Source organism: Leptonychotes weddellii, chromosome 1 (assembly GCF_054177405.1).
Source record: "Leptonychotes weddellii isolate Sample4059 chromosome 1, ASM5417740v2, whole genome shotgun sequence".
NCBI classification, from domain to species: domain Eukaryota; kingdom Metazoa; phylum Chordata; class Mammalia; order Carnivora; family Phocidae; genus Leptonychotes; species Leptonychotes weddellii.
The window spans coordinates 129,764,171-129,781,930 of record NC_138369.1 but is presented as its reverse complement, the minus strand read 5'-3'; the positions used below and the strand labels follow the sequence as shown (position 1 = coordinate 129,781,930).

Below are 17,760 nucleotides of genomic sequence, written 5' to 3'. Positions count from 1 at the left end.
AATTCTACTTCTAGGTAGTTTCCCAAGCAAAGTGAAAATATGTTCACAAAAAAGCTGACACAGGGCGCCTGGGTGGCTCAGTTGGTTAAGCGACTGCCTTCGGCTCAGGTCATGATCCTGGAGTCCCTGGATCGAGTCCCGCATCGGGCTCCCTGCTCGGCAGGGAGTCTGCTTCTCCCTCTGACCCTCCTCCCTCTCATGCTCTGTCTCTCATTCTCTCTCTCAAATAAATAAATAAAATCTTTAAAAAAAAAAAAAGCTGACGCAAATTTTTATAGCAAATGTTTACAGTAGTTTCATTCATAAGCACCAAAAACTAGAAACAACCCAAATATACTTCAACTGGAGAACGCATGAACCAACTGCAGTATATCCATACAACAGAATAATGTTCAGAAATAAAGAATGAAACACTGATACATCAACAACGAGGACTCTCAAATGCACTATGATAAGTGGAAGAAGCCAGACTCAAAGGTTACCTTCCATGTGATTTAATTTACAGAATATTCTGAAAGAGGCAAAGGATGGGAATTGGGGAGGAGTTAACCTCAAAAAGATATGGAGGGAATTTTGGGGAGTGATGGAACTGTTCTATATCTGTTTTTCTTTTTAGAGAGCGAGAGCACAAGGCGGGGGGCAGAGGGAGAGGGAGACAGAGAATCTTAAGCAGCCTCCACACCTAGCACGGAGCCCAACACGGGTCTCAATCTCACGACCCTGAGGTGAAAATAACAGTCGGATGCTTTAACCAACAGACCCACCCAGGCGCCCCTCCCTTTTTAAGTAGGCTCCATGCCCAGTGTGGAGCCTACCACAGGGCTTGAACTCATGACTGTGAGATCAAGACCTGAACTGAGATCAAGAGTCGGACATTTAACCAACTAAGCCAGCCAGGCACTCCCTGTTCTGTAGCTTGATTGTGGTGGTGCTTACACAAATGTATGTTTATACATTTGTATATACACTAAAAATAGTAAAGCTCATTGTATGTAAATTGTACCTTAGTTTAAAATAATGAAAAGAAGTCTGAAGTCAAGAAAACATATTTCCCTTAAGATGAAAAAGGTAATGAAAATTTAAACATCTTTAAATGTGTATCTATACAAAACATTAGAAAAATTCCCAGCTATTTTGCAAAATAAAATAAATCACTATTATTAGCCCATCTTCCTCCAAAAAAATCAAAACTTTCCAATTAATTGATGAATACATAGGTACTAGGAACTAACTGAAGTTCTCCTTTGATTATTTTTATTTTCTCAATGAAACAGGAATCAGGCAATCAGCTGGAAGTGAGAGAGTAGGAGGAAATGCTGGAGGTTTATGAAAAGGAGAAGGCATGAAATATTCATTGGGGAGAAAGGTAGGCAAGCTTTTTCTGTAAAAGATCAGATAGTAAATATTTTAGGCTTTGAGAGTCCTACAATCTCTGTTACAGCTACTCAACTCTGCTACTTGTAGGGAGAAAACACCCACTGATATTCCATAAAAGAATGGATATAGCTACGGGGCACCTGGGTGGCTCAGTTGGTTAAGCGTCTGCCTTCGGCTCAGATCATGATCCCAGGGTCCTGGGACTGAGCCCCACATCTGGCTCCTTGCTCAGCGGGAAGCCTGTTTCTCCCTCTCCCTACTACTCTGCCTGCTTATGCTCCCAATTTCTCTGTCAAATAAATAAAAATTCTTAAAAAAAAAAAAAAAAAAGAATGCCTACGACTACGTTCTAATACAATTTTAATTACAATTAACAGGCAGCAGATGGAACTGGCCCATGTGCTGAAATATGGATCCCATCTAGATGAGTGGAAGACTGAATGGACTAAGGAACTATATGCTTTCCAGCAGATATTAAAGGCCCTGCTTAACATTTAAGGTGACCCTAATTCAGCACAGCTTTCTGTTTTATTCCAGAGATGGAAGGAGTTAAATTTCCCAAAGTTGTCATTTAGCCAAGTGAGTATTATGTATGAGAGAGAGCAAAAAGCATGAGTGTATCAAGAGAGTGATTATGATAAATGAGGACAGAATTTAAACTGGAAAGGAAAGAGATGAGGAAAAGGAATGCTAGTGAAACGGAGGTAGAATCACTGGATTGTAGGTCCTAGTAGAGACAAAAGACTGTTGAAAACTAAGTATAAGAAGGCATCAACAGAAATGATAGGAGGCAATGCTTGGAAATCATGAAGAGATCAAGGTTTGGTAGCCATTAGCCTAAGGTATGACCAAGAGTGAAGTAGAATGAATGACAAGATCATCCACAAAGCAGAGGTCTAAGAACTGAGAGAGTAGGACATTCAAAGAATAAATTCTGATAGCAGTCAGCAAACTTGTCTATAAAGAACCAGATAGTAAATATATTAAGCTTTGTGGGTAAAGAGGTAAAATCAAGGATATTGCATACATACTCATATAACAAAAGAGAAAAATTTCCACATATTTTTATTGATGAGATTCAACACATAATGATGATAATATAATATATAATTTATAATAATATAATAATAACAGAAAAACAGAATAATAGAATATAACTTTGACCACACAGATGTATTAATGGTAAGACTGGAATTATTTTTTATGGGAGGAGGTAGCATATCACTGAATTGGGGTTCAAAGTTAGTTGTTCCCTATCGTCAAAGTTGATTACAAATGTTTATCTGCTAATGCTAATCTATCTGTAATGAGATTTTACATATTCTTTAAAACTGTTTTGTCACAAAATACTGACATTAATCCAGGAAAATATAATTTTAATTAAAGTGTCATTCATCACTTGGAAGGCATTTCTAGAATTCTATTAGATTCTTTTCTTGATATTTGCCTTTTGCATGCCATTACATTGCAGATTAATTACTTCCAACTGAAGAGGAGGTAGAATTACCGTTTAACGGTCGTGAAATATGGAAATTTCTTTTGCACTCACAACAAGGTCTAAAATCTGATGAAAATATAGTTTGAGGCTGGAAAACATATCTAACCCATATGTGTGTGGAAATGGGAGATTTTGCTTCTTGTTGTAACCTGTAACAACATGGGAAGTGTATAAAGCAGCATTTTATGATTCCACATTAGCAGCTATCAAAACAACTTTACAATAGAAGTTTCACTATAAGCACTGTTTTCCCCTCGTAGTATTAGGTTTAATTAACTAAGAAACATTTTCAAGTCTTCAGTAAAAGCTAATTTCCAAAGCCATTTTCCAGTGTGCTATAAAATAGTGGTTACGAGTAGTTCTTCTCATTCAGAAAAATTTAACCTCAGCTCTATACTCAAAAACTCCCAATGAAACTTGACCAATTCTAACATATTAAACTGCTATACAGTAGGGTAAGTCAGGATGTTCACTTACGTCTCAGACGAAAATTCATGGGAGCAATAATGGTTAAATCCATTATACCAAATGAAGATTGCTGTTGATACTATTGGTTCAGTGACACATAATAAATTCAAATGTTTTCCACAAAGTACTGCTCATGTAATATAATGAATAGCCCATAAGCTTTAAATGCTTTACATTTTCTTATTTTCTGCTCCACACATACTTCTCCCATTATCAGGTGTTAACACATCTTAGTGGACTCTACTTTGTATTATATCCTGAAATAATGTTTTCTTGTGTATTCTTTTTAAGGAAATTAAACGATCTTTATTTTTTTTTTTAAAGATTTTATTTATTTATTTGAGAGAGAGAATGAGAGACAGAGAGCACGAGAGGGGAGAGGGTCAGAGGGAGAAGCAGACCCCCCGCTGAGCAGGGAGCCCGATGTGGGACTCGATCCCGGGACTCCAGGATCATGACCTGAGCCAAAGGCAGTCGCTTAACCAACTGAGCCACCCAGGCGCCCCTAAACGATCTTTATTGAGATTTAATTCACATACCATGTAATTCAACCATTTAAAGCATATTATTCCATTTTGAAAATATTCTTGCCTACAGTTATTCCACAATGGCTAATTCTTCAGTCACTTCCAACTTGGCATTGTCTCCTTGAATAAATAACAACTGGGTAGTATTGGTAACATCTGTCAACTCATCAAGAGCCAAGGAAACCATTTGAAATCACTTGCCTTGTTTTCTAATAGACTATTGCTATTGCTCCATGTAGGGTTTCATTTGAAAACCAGGGTACCATAATAAAAATTTAAAAACCAATAGCCTTTACTACTTTCACTGTTAGTTGCTTCTGTTTAAACTGCTATTAAATTTCATCTATACTTAATCATCCTTTAAAATATCCTTCATATCTGGGGCGCCTGGGTGGCTCAGTCGTTAAACGTCTGCCTTCGGCTCAGGTCATAATCCCAGGGTCCTGGGATCGAGCCCCGCACTGGGCTCTCTGCTAGGTGGGAAGCCTGCTTCTCCCTCTCCCACTCCCCCTGCTTGTGTTCCTGCTCTCGCTCTCTCTCTGTCAGATAAATAAATAAAATCTTTAAAAAAAAAAATATCCTTCATATCCATTTCATTCAATTTTTAGTCAATGTCTTGTTCATAAATTCAGGCCATCATTACTTTGCCAGAGTATGACAGTGGTATTCCTAAGAAATCTCATTATAAAAGCAATTGTTGCAACGAGAGAGAAAAAAGAAAGATTGCAATTAGTTTCATAAGTTACTTACCTGCAGGGGCAAAAACTTTAATAGCTAATTAATTAATCTAAAACGCAAACACTGCTGAGCAAATAAATCCAGACTGTTAATAGAAGCAATAGCTTCAACTTTCAATTCAGCACTGTAATGATTTCATGTAAACTTTGTTTATACACAATATTCAGGAACATATTTACCATTCAAGAACTTTCATCCAAAATGTAAAAGCAGAGCAAATGTAACAGCTTAGAAATACAAAATATCACATGAAATACAAGGGAAGAAATGACCAGAAATCCTATTATTCTGCTAAAATAGTCTGTTACCATTGTCTATTTCTTAGCTACTATCTTATTCTTTTTAATATCATAAAAAACCTACGTACATCAGTTAGCCGCTGAGCAAATTCTCCTACTAAATAATAATCTAGAAGTCTCAATGATTAAGCAGAACATCAGGCAATGTTTTCGGTAGGTAACCTCTACCCCCTCTTCCTGTAAAAATCATTCTGTTCTCCACTCCTGCTTAACATCTCACCTCCTTAATAAAGGCCCCTCAAATGTCTCCTGCCCAGTCCCTAATTTTTTATGCCCATGGCTTCTGCATAAGGGAAACCTTTGTATTTTTCACTGAATCCTAACATTTTAAATTAATACCTTTCAGTTCCAGGTTCCCATGAGTCCATCCTCCATTTCCTCCCAAATCTGACATTAGAAAAATAAAATGTCTTAACAGGCAGATTTTTCTGCAGGGATAAAGTTAGACCTCAAAACTCTATAACAGAGTTACCACTGATCAGACTCCAGGTCCCTCCCCTCCATCCAATGATACAGAACTAAAAGGTGATGTAGACAAGAACATACCTGACTGAATTTTAAGGATGAAGACAGTTCTTCCATTATATAAGCGTAACAGGCCTATATATAGAATACTATGCAACTTCAAACAACAGCAATATGTAATGCTCTTTTTGTGCCAGTATTCATTTTATTTTTTTCACAATTATTTGTCTTTTTAAATTTTAAATAATTAATCTGGGGCGCCTGGGTGGCTCAGTTGTTAAGCGTCTGCCTTCGGCTCTGGTCATGATCCCAAAGTCCTGGGATCGAGCCCTGCATTGGGCTCCCTGCTCAGTGGGGAGTCTGCTTCTCCCTCTCTTTCTGCCCCCCCCACCTGCTCACTCACACCCTCTCTCTCATATAAATAACTAAAATCTTTAAAAAAATCTATAATTTAGTCAATTCCCCAAGATAATTAAGAGTTGACTGAATATATTTTCTAGGATAATTAAAAATGCACACTGAAAGTTCTTGCTCAGCAGTTATTCTTTATGTGCCCTTAGAAAGTCAAAATCAAAATAGATAATGAAATGTAGGTAAAGAAGAAGCAGTTAAGCCCTGTAAAGAATTTACAGATAGATGAAAATATATGGGGGAGGGGGAAATCAATAAACTTCTAGTTAATCTGTCTATCAGCTTCTTTACACAGCTGTGAGGAAGAGATAAGAGACAGTCTTATAAGAAATAAAGACTAGGAAGTACTTCCATTAATAATCAGTAACACAAACGGCATAAAAGCAGCACAGGAGATGAAGCTGGAGATAAGTAACTACATTAGGACGTCAGTCCTATGGCAGTTGCTTCTTAACAGTATCATGATGTTCGACTCTCTCCAAAAGATCTACAGAAGAGCAAAGTTATAAAATAGGTAGAAGCAGTTACTATTATTGTGGCTGCTTTCAAATAATGTCAAAACACTTCCATAAAATTCAAATCAGAGTTGAAAATGATAGTAACACTTAAGAATTTTTGAAAAACAGAAACTCTTCAGAGATAACATCTAAGGATCTTAAAAGTACTCAATTCAGTGCTTGGACAGAACAGGTACTCAAATTTATTTGACAGTATTATTAGGTTGATGATACTGAATTCTTAGGAATTTCTAGCTTTTTAACTAACTTCAAAGTACCTGCCTCCTTCTGGTTCTTTTAACCTAGCATATATGACACACTGCTTGCTATCATATTATCCAGCATCTGCAATTGTCCTGATATCTGTCAGATTTTTAACTAGCTACTCTGTGTACCTGAATTTATCATCTGCATATCTGCTTACCTATCCTTGCCCAAATATTCCCAACTTCAGTACACCCCAGATTTTTCTCCTGGTCCTGGCTGCATTGTGCTTCTGCTCTACCACCTATACTTCCTACGATGACACTTAACTGCCATGTAACACATGGACTACAAAGTCTAAATCGAACCTCACAGGATCATTTAAGTTCTATGTCTTCCATGAAGCCACCAATCTGAATCCTCACTGGTCTATTTCATCTGAACACCTAAAGCACAGGTTGTCTGTACTACTTGTATAGAATGTGTCCAATTGTGAGTCATGTCACTCACATGTTCATTCATTCAATAATGATACATAAATAAGAATGAAACCACTTCAAGAGATTCCCAATTTGTTAAACTAGAGACTCGTCAAAACAAATGATAATTTTTTTTTTTTAAACTGCAGACACTAAGAACTAACAAAGAACATTTTCTATGGATTTGAGGAAAAGGTCATGTACACAAAATATATATACTTAATTGAAAACCAGGCAACTTTCCTTATATAGCCTCTTGTTCTCTTTATTTCAGTACTAATGCATAATGTCAAGATGGAGCTGATTCTCAGAATGACTTCTCCAATCCCCCAAAACAAAAAAAGTATGGCACAGTTTTGTGTGTGTGTGTGTGTGTGTGTGCACGCACATAAGTGAGGGTGTATGATTTCTTCTATATCTTTACTGAGATACTCTGTTATACAGTGTTAAGCTTTTATATGTATTTTATGTGTAATCAAATCTTTTAGTGTGAATTATCAACAGTTTTGCAGAGGAAAAAAGAAATCTGGTTTCTGAATGCTTTGTTAATAAACCAGAGGATGTCAGTCACAGCAATCTGTTGTTCCCTGCTTAATCTTTCTTGGCAAGCTCTGGCCATGCCAGCGCGATCTGGCTCAGCAATCAGAATGCCAGCAGCAACTAGTGCAGGCAACATCCTCCGCAGCACAAACAGTATTCAGTTCCTCCATCTCCACAATAAGATACACTCTAACCAGGTCTGTAACGTTTTCTTTCAATAAGACCTCTCTATTAAAGCTCATAAACTATAGATTGGGGATTCAAATAATGAGAGGAAAACTGTTATGTTTTATTAATAACTCAACTATGATGAAGGAAATACAGTGCTGAGCTAACTTAGTCAAGGGTGAATCAACATTCTTACTCCACCCCACTAGCCCAACTGGTTTAAAAAAAAAAAAAAATGCTATTGTTCAGCTTTTTAACATGCTTGTGAAAAAAAGTCATAGTCAAGAGGAAAAGAAGATCAACATATTTTTAGGCATAAAGAGTGCTAACTTGGGTAACAGGTTTTCCAGTGTTTCTTCCTCTATTTGTATATATAGAATTGTATGCATTAAAAACTAAAGCCTTTTTTAAAAAGAGGGGGGAGAAACTAATGAATATGCATAACTCTGAATGATTTGGTTTATTTTCAAAATACTTTTCATTTTGGGGAGCAAGATCATTCTATAAAATCTTCCCTATATACAAAATGGCTCATAAGTTTTTACTAATGAAATGAAAAAATTTGTGAAAACTGCCACACTATAAAATACAACCATAATTTGCTAAAACAGTCAGAATATCAAGATAGGTATTCTGTGGCTTACTATTTACAGGAATTTAGAGAACTAAAATAAAATTAAAATAAAATATTGAAAACTATATTAAGTTCTTTACTCCTCAAACTCACACCTCCTGTCCCATGGCAGTAAGACTGGTACTTTCTTAGGGTAAAATGGTGACAAGGTGACTAGAAAAGAACACAACTGGATATATGTCATTCTAACATGTGGTCTATACATGCCTTTGAAGATGTAAAGGAAAAGGCACCTTAGATGAAATAAAAACACCTGATCAAATCTGTCACTGAAAATCAATGTTTAACCCTGGTATGTACCTGACCCTAAACAAAATGATCAATTAGATTTTCATCTTCAACCTTGGCTTCAAGTCTTCACCTTCTCTCCCACATCCCCAAACATACCATAAGGATCTATAATACATTTACAAAAAGATAGAAATCTCCCATAATTGCCAAAAAAACAGCAGTCTCAAGAATATTTACCCTTCTCAGTGCCTTAGGCTAAAGGGATAAAGTTTTAACCAGAATTTCAGGGATCAGCCTCTGGATGAAAAAGTACTCACAAAATAACATTTCATGGGCTAAGCCAAACTTTGGAAACATAATTAAGTGATAACCTGTCCAGGCTGAGTTTTAAAATTTTCTATCTGAAAACCAAATTAAGCTCGGTTCTTGGTTTTTAAAAGTCACAGTTATCTTTTGGTGGCAAGAGTAGCCAAGCAGGTAATGATTTTTAGTCATGTTGGAAATGGAGCAGAGTACAGGCCTGGGGGCTGGGGAGGCTGGAAGAGACAGTATAATGAGACCTAAAAGAATATGAGGGAGGCTATAAGGAAAATGGAGCCTGTAAGAACTAGCAGTTCTTCTCACAACAGGACCATTGAGGATCAGTTGATACGTGACTCATTACCTTCTTGACAATTTAAAAATGGATAAACATATGCAAAATCTCTTTTACAGCCCTAACTAATGTGATGCATTCTTCTAAGCTAAGAACGTACAGAGAGAAAGCCTTGACATGGGCAAACTGTAGAGCATTACCCACCTCTCCAAAAATGAAAGCCATTTAAAACGCGAAAGAACAGTAAGGGACAGAATAATAAATGTTGGAGAACATATATGTGGTTCTAAATATATACCCCCAGATAGGTATAGCTTATAGGTATCTTGGTTATAAGACAAAAACACCTTACTGTCTTCAGAAAGAATCCATAAAAGGAACCAAGAAAAGGAAGAAGGAAAATCAATTCCCTTTATATCAGTTCCACCTGGGGCATTGAGGTAGCGTGAACAGTGAAGCAAAAGTGAGTCTCTCTTCAAAAGAAACTTTTCTCTGTTAAGGAACCATAGTGACTGGTTTGCCCTGGTTCCTCTCAATTTCTTCTCTTGTTCTAACTGTATTCTCTATATCATGAGAACCGCAGCCCTTGCTTCCATTCCTTTTACATATTACTAAACCCGGTTATGACTTAGTGGCATAGCAAGAAAAACTCAAAACGGCCAAAAGATAACTGTTATATGCTTCTAGTCTCATTTTGCAGTTAATGATTTCACATGTGTATCTGGAATCACAGACTTAGGTTGGAATCTTAGCTCCACCATATATGTATATTAGATTATATATAAATTTAGAAGAGTTTCTCAACTTTTTGTGTGCGTATTATTTCTTCATCTAAAAAACGGGGATGGTAATAGCTCCTCTCTTTCAAGATTAATGTGAGAACTAAATGAGATATTTAACAAAATATTTAGCACAATATCTGGTCTTAGTAAATTCTAAATATTAACTACCAATTATAACGTGTTTAAATCCAAGATACCCCCCTGGCTTAGCACAGTTATTTTTTCAGTAAGATTACAGAATTGTGACCAGCACATTAAAAAAGAATTTACTAAAACAGAACAGAAAACAGCAGAGTGCAATTAAGGGAAAGTACTGTTTCAAAAATCCTTGTCAGATACACACACACACACACACACACATATACTCTCTCTCTCTCTCTCTCTCACGTACATGGTTTCTCTCAACTAAGCCGCCTGCAGTTTTCCTGTGTTGCCTTCCCTATGTAACCTTCAACAGCTAACACAGCTGGCTCTTGCTCAAGGGCACAAGAACATGTTGTACAAAACTCTACAACACTTATCACGCTGTGCTTGTTTATATGTATGTCTCTCCCATTAGAATATAAATTCCACGGAAACTACTTTTTTAATCTCTGTATTTCTGATATCTGAAAAATACTGAAGGCTCAGTACATTTTTTTAAATGAATGAGTAAATCATCAAAATCTAATAGGTATTAAAAACATACAAAAATTTTAAAGACTTTATCATTATCTGATCAGGTTTTATTACTGTATAGAAATAAAAATTTAGCTGTAAGTCTCATAAGATCAATAAGTTGTTCTTTCTCCCAAAGTGCCTATTACGCTCCCTTCCATCTGGAAGTGATGAATAAATGTTTACTTAAGAAACTGAAATGGCTGTTGTGCGTAACCATCTTTGAAAAGTAGAACTTTAAAGCACATAGATGTGCTACACAGTTGAAGTTGTATTTAAGGAGACCAGCCACATTCATGCTTCTTTGTTAGGGACAAAGAAAGGAAAATGATTAGGCAGAAGAAGTTGCTTCTTTTATAGGACAAACTGTCCAGGATCCCCTTTCACAGGTACTGCAGGTACCATGAGAACACATCTAAATAACATTGGGCAGGTTCCTGCTTAAGTACTTAATATAGAAAAAATATGAAGAACTTTAATATTTTGGGGGCTCCTGGGTGGCTCAGTCATCGGGTGTCTGCCTTTAGCTCGGGTCATGGTCCCAGGGTCCTGGGATCCGGCCCCCGCACTGGGCTCCCTGCTCGGCGGGAAGCCTGCTTCTCCCTCTGCCCCTCCCCCTGCTTGTGCTCCCTCTCTCGCTGTGCCTCTCTCTGTCAAATAAATAAAATCTTTAAGAAAAAAAAAAAAAAAGAACTTCAATATTTTCAGTATCACCATCACTCTCAATTCTGCTTAAATATAAGAATCAAAGTGATACAAATACACCAACTCTGCTTTTATTCCATCACAAAAAGGCAAAACACTAGAAATAAATTCTAAAGAAACACTTTTCACCGTGCTTACAGACATCAAAGTCAAAAGCTGACAGTCCACTAAATCAAGGTTACATATAACACTTGGTTTTACATTTGTCAAAAAATAAAATAAAATAAAAGCAAATAAATGTTTGCTTAAAAAGAGACTTAACTTTTTAGGTACGGGTTCCTTTAAAGTGATTTTCCGAAATACTTGTTTCTAAGTCATTAACAACTGAAAAACTGGAAGTCTCCAATTTATCAGGATTACAACTCTCTTAATTTAGTAAGCTATATACATGAAACAGTAAGGGAAAAAAGAATGGTATCTGTATCTTAGGGCTCAGGCACTTTGTTTCTTCCCCAGACTAATGAATAAGAATGATACTTTTACCTAACCCTAAACTTGTTAAACATCTTAGGAAACTGCTATCTCACAAAAATCTCCTTTTGTCATTTCAAATACATTTTAAGTTATTATGAAACTCTATTTCAAAGTAATTTATTGGGCTTGGACATTGAAGCCAAGTCTTAACAGTTAAGACTGATTTATTCAAAGAAAAAATATGATACACACTCTTAAGAAACAAAACTGATGACAGTGGCAACAAGTTGCTGCTACTTGTTAAAAATTCTTCCCTGTATCTGGAATGGTAATTTTAATGACCCTATAGGAAGGGTGGCAACACTCACCAGTATGAATCTTCTCATGTCTCTGTAGCAGGTACTTCTGTATGAAACGCATGTCACATTGACTACATTGAAATGGTTTTTCGCCTTAAAATAATTTCACATCCACAAATTAGTTACTGGATAAAACACAGTTTATAGTTACTACTTCTGAGGAAAGATAAATCTTAGAAGCCCAAATTCTGGAAAATTCCAAATTATCCACACAATATTTTTATACTGTTCATTAATTTAAAAGAATTTTATTTCCTCAATTTTTTCCCCCACAATTATAAAATTCACATTCTCACAATCACACAAAGATGAGATCAAATCCACTCTATATCCAAAAGGAAGGAAGGAAGGAAGGAAGGAAGGGAGGGAGGGAGGGAGGGAGGGAGAGAGAGAGAGAGAAAGAAAGAAAGAAAGAAAGAAAAAGAAAGAAGAAAGAAAAAACAATTCAAAACAATTTAAAAATCAGAAGGCTAAAAAGGATCTGGGTTATCTAGTGTGTCTTAAACAGCTCCTCTCTCTTTTTATCTGAAAGAAGATCCACCCACCCTGTTCTCCATGGCTAACTATCCCTTTATGCCCTTTCAATTATTTTCTCCAGAACCTTCAGAACTTTCGAACATTTTCCTTTTTTTTTAATCTGGACTCTTCAATCATTCCTTCTCTGCTGGAACCTCTAAGTATTCTTGAGGTCTGCTCTATGCAAACAAACTTCCCAGAAATCCTGAAACACTCCCACCTTATTACTTTCTCTCCTTCCTTTTCAACCATACCTTGAGAGTAGTTTACCTCATGTCTCAAATTCTCCACCACCCACTTGTGCTTTAACTCTTATACTCTGCTTTCTTAAAAGCTACTTGTGATCTCTTTACTATTTTATTCCAATGGTTTCTTCTCAGTTCTCTACCCCTCTCTATCCTCTCTGAAGGTTGTGCCATTGCTGATTATACCCTCCCTGGAACTGTCTCTTTTTTTAGCTTCTAGGACACTGTATTTCCTACTTCATTAAACCTACCTTATTACTCTATCTTCCCCACCCCATACCCTTTAATTTAACCTACGTGTCTAGTCTGTTTCCCCAAGGATCTGTGATTAGTCTTTAGGTCTGCCCTCTATAATGTCATGTTCTTAATGATCATTTTTAATACCATTTTTTAATATTTGAAGCTCATATTTCATAAATTCTTATTTCAAACTCCATCTGGATGTCTTGCAGAGAAAAATAAATGTTGACAGGCTTTTAATAATACATTATAATTGTTTCTCTAGCTGAAAAGAACACATAAGCCAGATAAGTGTCCAATTAAGACTAATTAATTTTACACATCATTGCTCATTGTTTTCTCATTTAAAGTTTTTGCTGGTTTCCCTCTGACATTCTGGCCTGTGGAAATCTCTGATTTAAAATGCCAGGTTAGCTACAGTCTTAGAAATGAATGACATTTATCCGAGGTAAAAATAGCAACAACAATAATCTTAATGGCCATAAGCCCATTTTAATTCAAGAAATACCTGTATGAATGAAGACATGTCTCTGTAAGTGATAGTTCGTTCTAAAGGCAGCATTGCAGTGCTCACAAACGTGAGATTTAGGGGTTTTCAAACCAAGTGATCCATCCTCATTTATTGTAAGGATCTGGTTAAAAAAAAAAAAAAGGTAAAAACAAAAGTTTTAAAAACATAATACTAACTTATAAAAAAGGTAATGCCTTTTAACGCAAACAATGGTCACCAGAAATTATGAAAATTTCTTTCCTAATCTTGAAAAAGGTGTTAGAATAAGGTTATGATTAACTGTAGCAAAGTACAATGTGACTCGGAATGGTAAAAATCACTAATAAAACCTTGGAAGCTGGTATAAGTAAGATCTCAGCACTCTGTCCCCTCTTCTCCAAAGGTGATGTCTAACAGAGTCCTGAAGTGCTCTCTGCTAGGGTGAGTGTAACTTTATTTTCAATTTTAAATTCTCACATATGCAGGACGAAAGTTTTATGTTTTAGACAGACATGGCATAAATATCAATCAGTATAGGACTGGTTAAATCATGGAAAATGAATGCAACTTAATATTATCTTGTTGTAAAATAAAATGAGAAAAGCTCTCTACAGACCTATATGGAAAAAGCTCCAGGATTTATTAAGTAAAAAATGCAAGGTTTAGAATCCAGTACATAATTTTGCAAATTTTTATATATAAGAAAGTACATACAAGGATACATATTTATTTGTATATGCATAAAAACTATTTAAGAAGGATACACATGAAACACACATAGCCTTGGTTGTGATGGCAGGGGAACTGGGCAGAGGGGACAAAGTGGGAGGGGGACTCTACATTGTTTATACTTAAATACTTTTCTGAATCACATAAATGCTTACCTATTACATTTTCGTTCTTGCTTGCTTGCTTGTTTTTGTTAAAGAAGAGAAAAAGAGCAATCTAAGTTTTTAGGTCATCTAGCATAGAATTTGGAGCCTGGTTCACTCTAGGATCTCTAAGGTTACTTATTCTAGGACTACTAAACTGTCCCTGAGCATATTCCTAAAAACATCTGTTGGATAAATAAGAGTGGGTATGGGGAAGGAAGACAGGTGACAAAAATCGTATCTTCCTGGGCTTCCTGAGGTTGAGAATATTATGGGCCTGGTCTGGACAGTGCTGGAGAGAAGCTCATCTTTGGGCTTCATGTATTCCAATTTATCAACCATTTGTTCCACATGCAACATTAAACTGTCTCGCTCATGAGACACATGGCAGAGTAAAAATAATAAATGATCTTTTTTTTTTTCATTACTGAGGAGATTAGAAATGACATGGCAGAATATGACATGAAGATAAGAAGCAAAGAAAACCAGTAGGAGATCAGATCCCTAGGAGCATGGCAAGTAAGAGGGAAACAATACTGAAAGTGGGGGCATACAGTGTAGGAGCTACAAAATTGTGTCCCACACAGGGTAGACAAATCTAGGAAACATCTTAGAAAATACAAAGGCCTGTGGAAACTGATTAGGGCCTGTAAACACACAGCTATGACCCCCTTCTCAAACCTAGAAAACAGGAGAGGTAAGGGGGAAAAGGCTTTAATTTTTAAAACATTCTTTTACTTTAAATTCTGGAAGACAACTCAGCCTGTACTGTATGTAAATCAATGGTAATTATTATGCAAATTATACAGGATATTTGGGTTCTGGGCAAACTGCCAATGTGGTCAACAATGCTTCAAAGTCTATGCACCAGAGTCATAAAGAGAAACATTTGGCACAAGAATGGAAGTGGGTGTCACAGCTTCCTGATGAGAGTCAGTGAGAATAGAAAGTTTCATCTCTGGCCAGTTGCTTTAAATTTTTTGACCCCTCCAAGTCACAAAATAATGTGCAAGTTAACACTATGCAAAACAAAACACAAAATCTTTTCAAAGAAGATTCAAAATATTTCTAACATACAACAAATAACAAAAAGATGTTAAACATTTTATATAAAACAGAACTAAAAACAAGACAGCACCAGGTATTTTTTCCACATATGCTGATAACAAGATCCAAGTGCCAAAACACATGGCAGCTCAATAGCTTTCTGTGGCATAGCAACTGCAAGGGAAGTCTCTGCAAGGAACAAATCTGGCCCAAGTTACTTAATGTGAAACGGATGTTGTCCCTGACTGTACAAAGCCCTTTTATGAAGAGTTAAGGAGTTCTAGGTCATTGTTTTCTGGCACTGAAGGTAATGCTGCCTTTCCCTGTGCATTCAAGCCTTAACTCAAGGTGGATTTTATGGATGAAACAGCTAACACTGGCTTGTGAATAAGAAGACTGAAAAATCTAGCACATTTATAAGTTCAAAGACAGAAAAATCAAATTCTTGGACATTTTAATATTTCTTTCTCTGTGTTTTTTTTTGGGGGGGGCAGAATAACAAACATATTTGTATAAAGGACACTAAGTAAAATTCATCTTGCCTCACACGAGCACCAGTGGCTCTTCCAATTTGTAATCTGTTTTCAATATAACCACGTGATTTTGTCTGTTTTATTCACCACTATAACCCCAGTGCCCAAAATGGTATCTGGAACATAGTTAGACTCTATAAATGTCTAATGACATGGCTGACTGCTACCCATACCAAACATCCTCAAGGCTCACCAATTTATTCTTTTTAAAAATTTTTGCCAAAAGTGATACCTTTCAATTTTTCGAAGTTACTAAGTAGTGCCACAGAGACGTGGCTATGTTAAAGAACAAAGGCCCTTAGTGGAAAAGAAATTGCACATTAATATAGGCAAAATTTTCTTCCTTGGTATAGATATGGCTTCTGTTCTTGTTCACACCCTTTCAAGATCTTTTGGGAGAATGTGATCTACCAGTTAAATGTGTCTGCCTTAGAGATTAGCAGTCTCACTTGCTACTCTAACTAGTACCATAAAATATTTCTGCTTTTCTTTTTCCCCTCAATTTATGAACACTATTACAACTAAACATTTTAAATTTCAAGGTTTAAGTCCTAAAATGCCTGGTATAGTATCTCCATTTGATTTGTCTTGCTTCCTGTCACTCCTACTCTTGGAGAAATATGGTATATTATAAAGACCAAGCAATAAGGCTTTATCAAGAGTGGTGAAATTAATAACAGTCTAAACAATACTTAACATACTTGATTTTCTTAACTGTTTACAAATTTAAAACAGATTTTTTAGTAAAAAATTTCAAAACCAAATGGAACTCAATTAATCTGCTTTCTTAATCTCATGGTCCATTATTTTTTGTTCTGAGCCAAATCTGTTCCCAGCTAGCTACTATATATGATGGTTATCTTAAATAATACATCAATTTTCATCAGGCAAAGCACTAACAAAGCTCTATTAAATTTAGAGATTTTTCACTCCTCAAAGGTCACTGCCACTGAACAACCTAACACTCTTCAGTGAGGAAAAGTTTTGCTGTCTTAAAAGGCAGAAATTATTTTCTCCATTCTCTGTTATGTACTATTAAAATTATTTTAAAATAATTTTAATTATTTTAAGGTAATGATTATAGGTTTTATCATATATTCTTAAATCAACCTAAAGCATCTTCTAAACTACCAAAACCCAAAAGACAATATAGAAGAGATAATTTAAATTTCTCCTGTATTGTAAGTCAGTTCACTGCAACTGGGGGGGTGGAGAATGAGATCTTCTATAATTCTCTTTATTCTTCAAATCCAATCAGAAGCAGAATAGTGCCATCCCAAAGATATACAACAAAATAACACAGCCATAACCATCCACAGCAATAACCAGCACAATATCTTGACCCTTCTAGTTACCTCTAATATCCCACCCTCACACTGTCACTCTCATTCTTCAGAATTTTCACTATCTGTCCATACTGGACTTCATACATTACAAATTTCATTTTAAAATGACAAGCTTTTGACAGTGCCAGAACACAAAAGTCACTGTATTGTAAGCATGGCACAATAACTAATGTTCAGCATAATAACCCTAAGTTTTAGAAAAGGTCATTTCTCTTAGGTTTCCTAAATATTAGGCAAAAAAGTATGTGATATTTAAAGAAAGGTTTGCATCAAAATATTTTTTAAAGTTAGGGTTCAGTTTTGTGAGAAAAATTATTTACCCAAAACACATAGCTTCCTGAGAAAATTAGAGAAATAAAATATTAGGGACGCCTGGGTGGCTCAGTCGGTTAAGCGTTTGCCTTTGGCTCAGGTCATGATCCC

General features: G+C 36.0%; 1 protein-coding gene across 4 annotated transcripts in view; it reads right to left on the bottom strand.

Annotated features, from left to right (window-relative positions):
* The window catches only part of ZNF148 (zinc finger protein 148), a 121,288-nt gene that overhangs the window by 22,075 nt on the left and 81,453 nt on the right, over positions 1-17,760 (bottom strand). For all 4 annotated transcript variants that reach the window (XM_081832492.1, XM_006738410.3, XM_081832502.1 and 1 more), the window contains 2 exons: positions 13,558-13,681; positions 12,058-12,141 (listed from right to left, as the gene is read on the bottom strand). In XM_081832492.1, the coding sequence (XP_081688618.1) occupies positions 12,058-12,141; positions 13,558-13,681 (208 nt within the window). The remainder of the gene's footprint in view (positions 1-12,057; positions 12,142-13,557; positions 13,682-17,760) is intronic.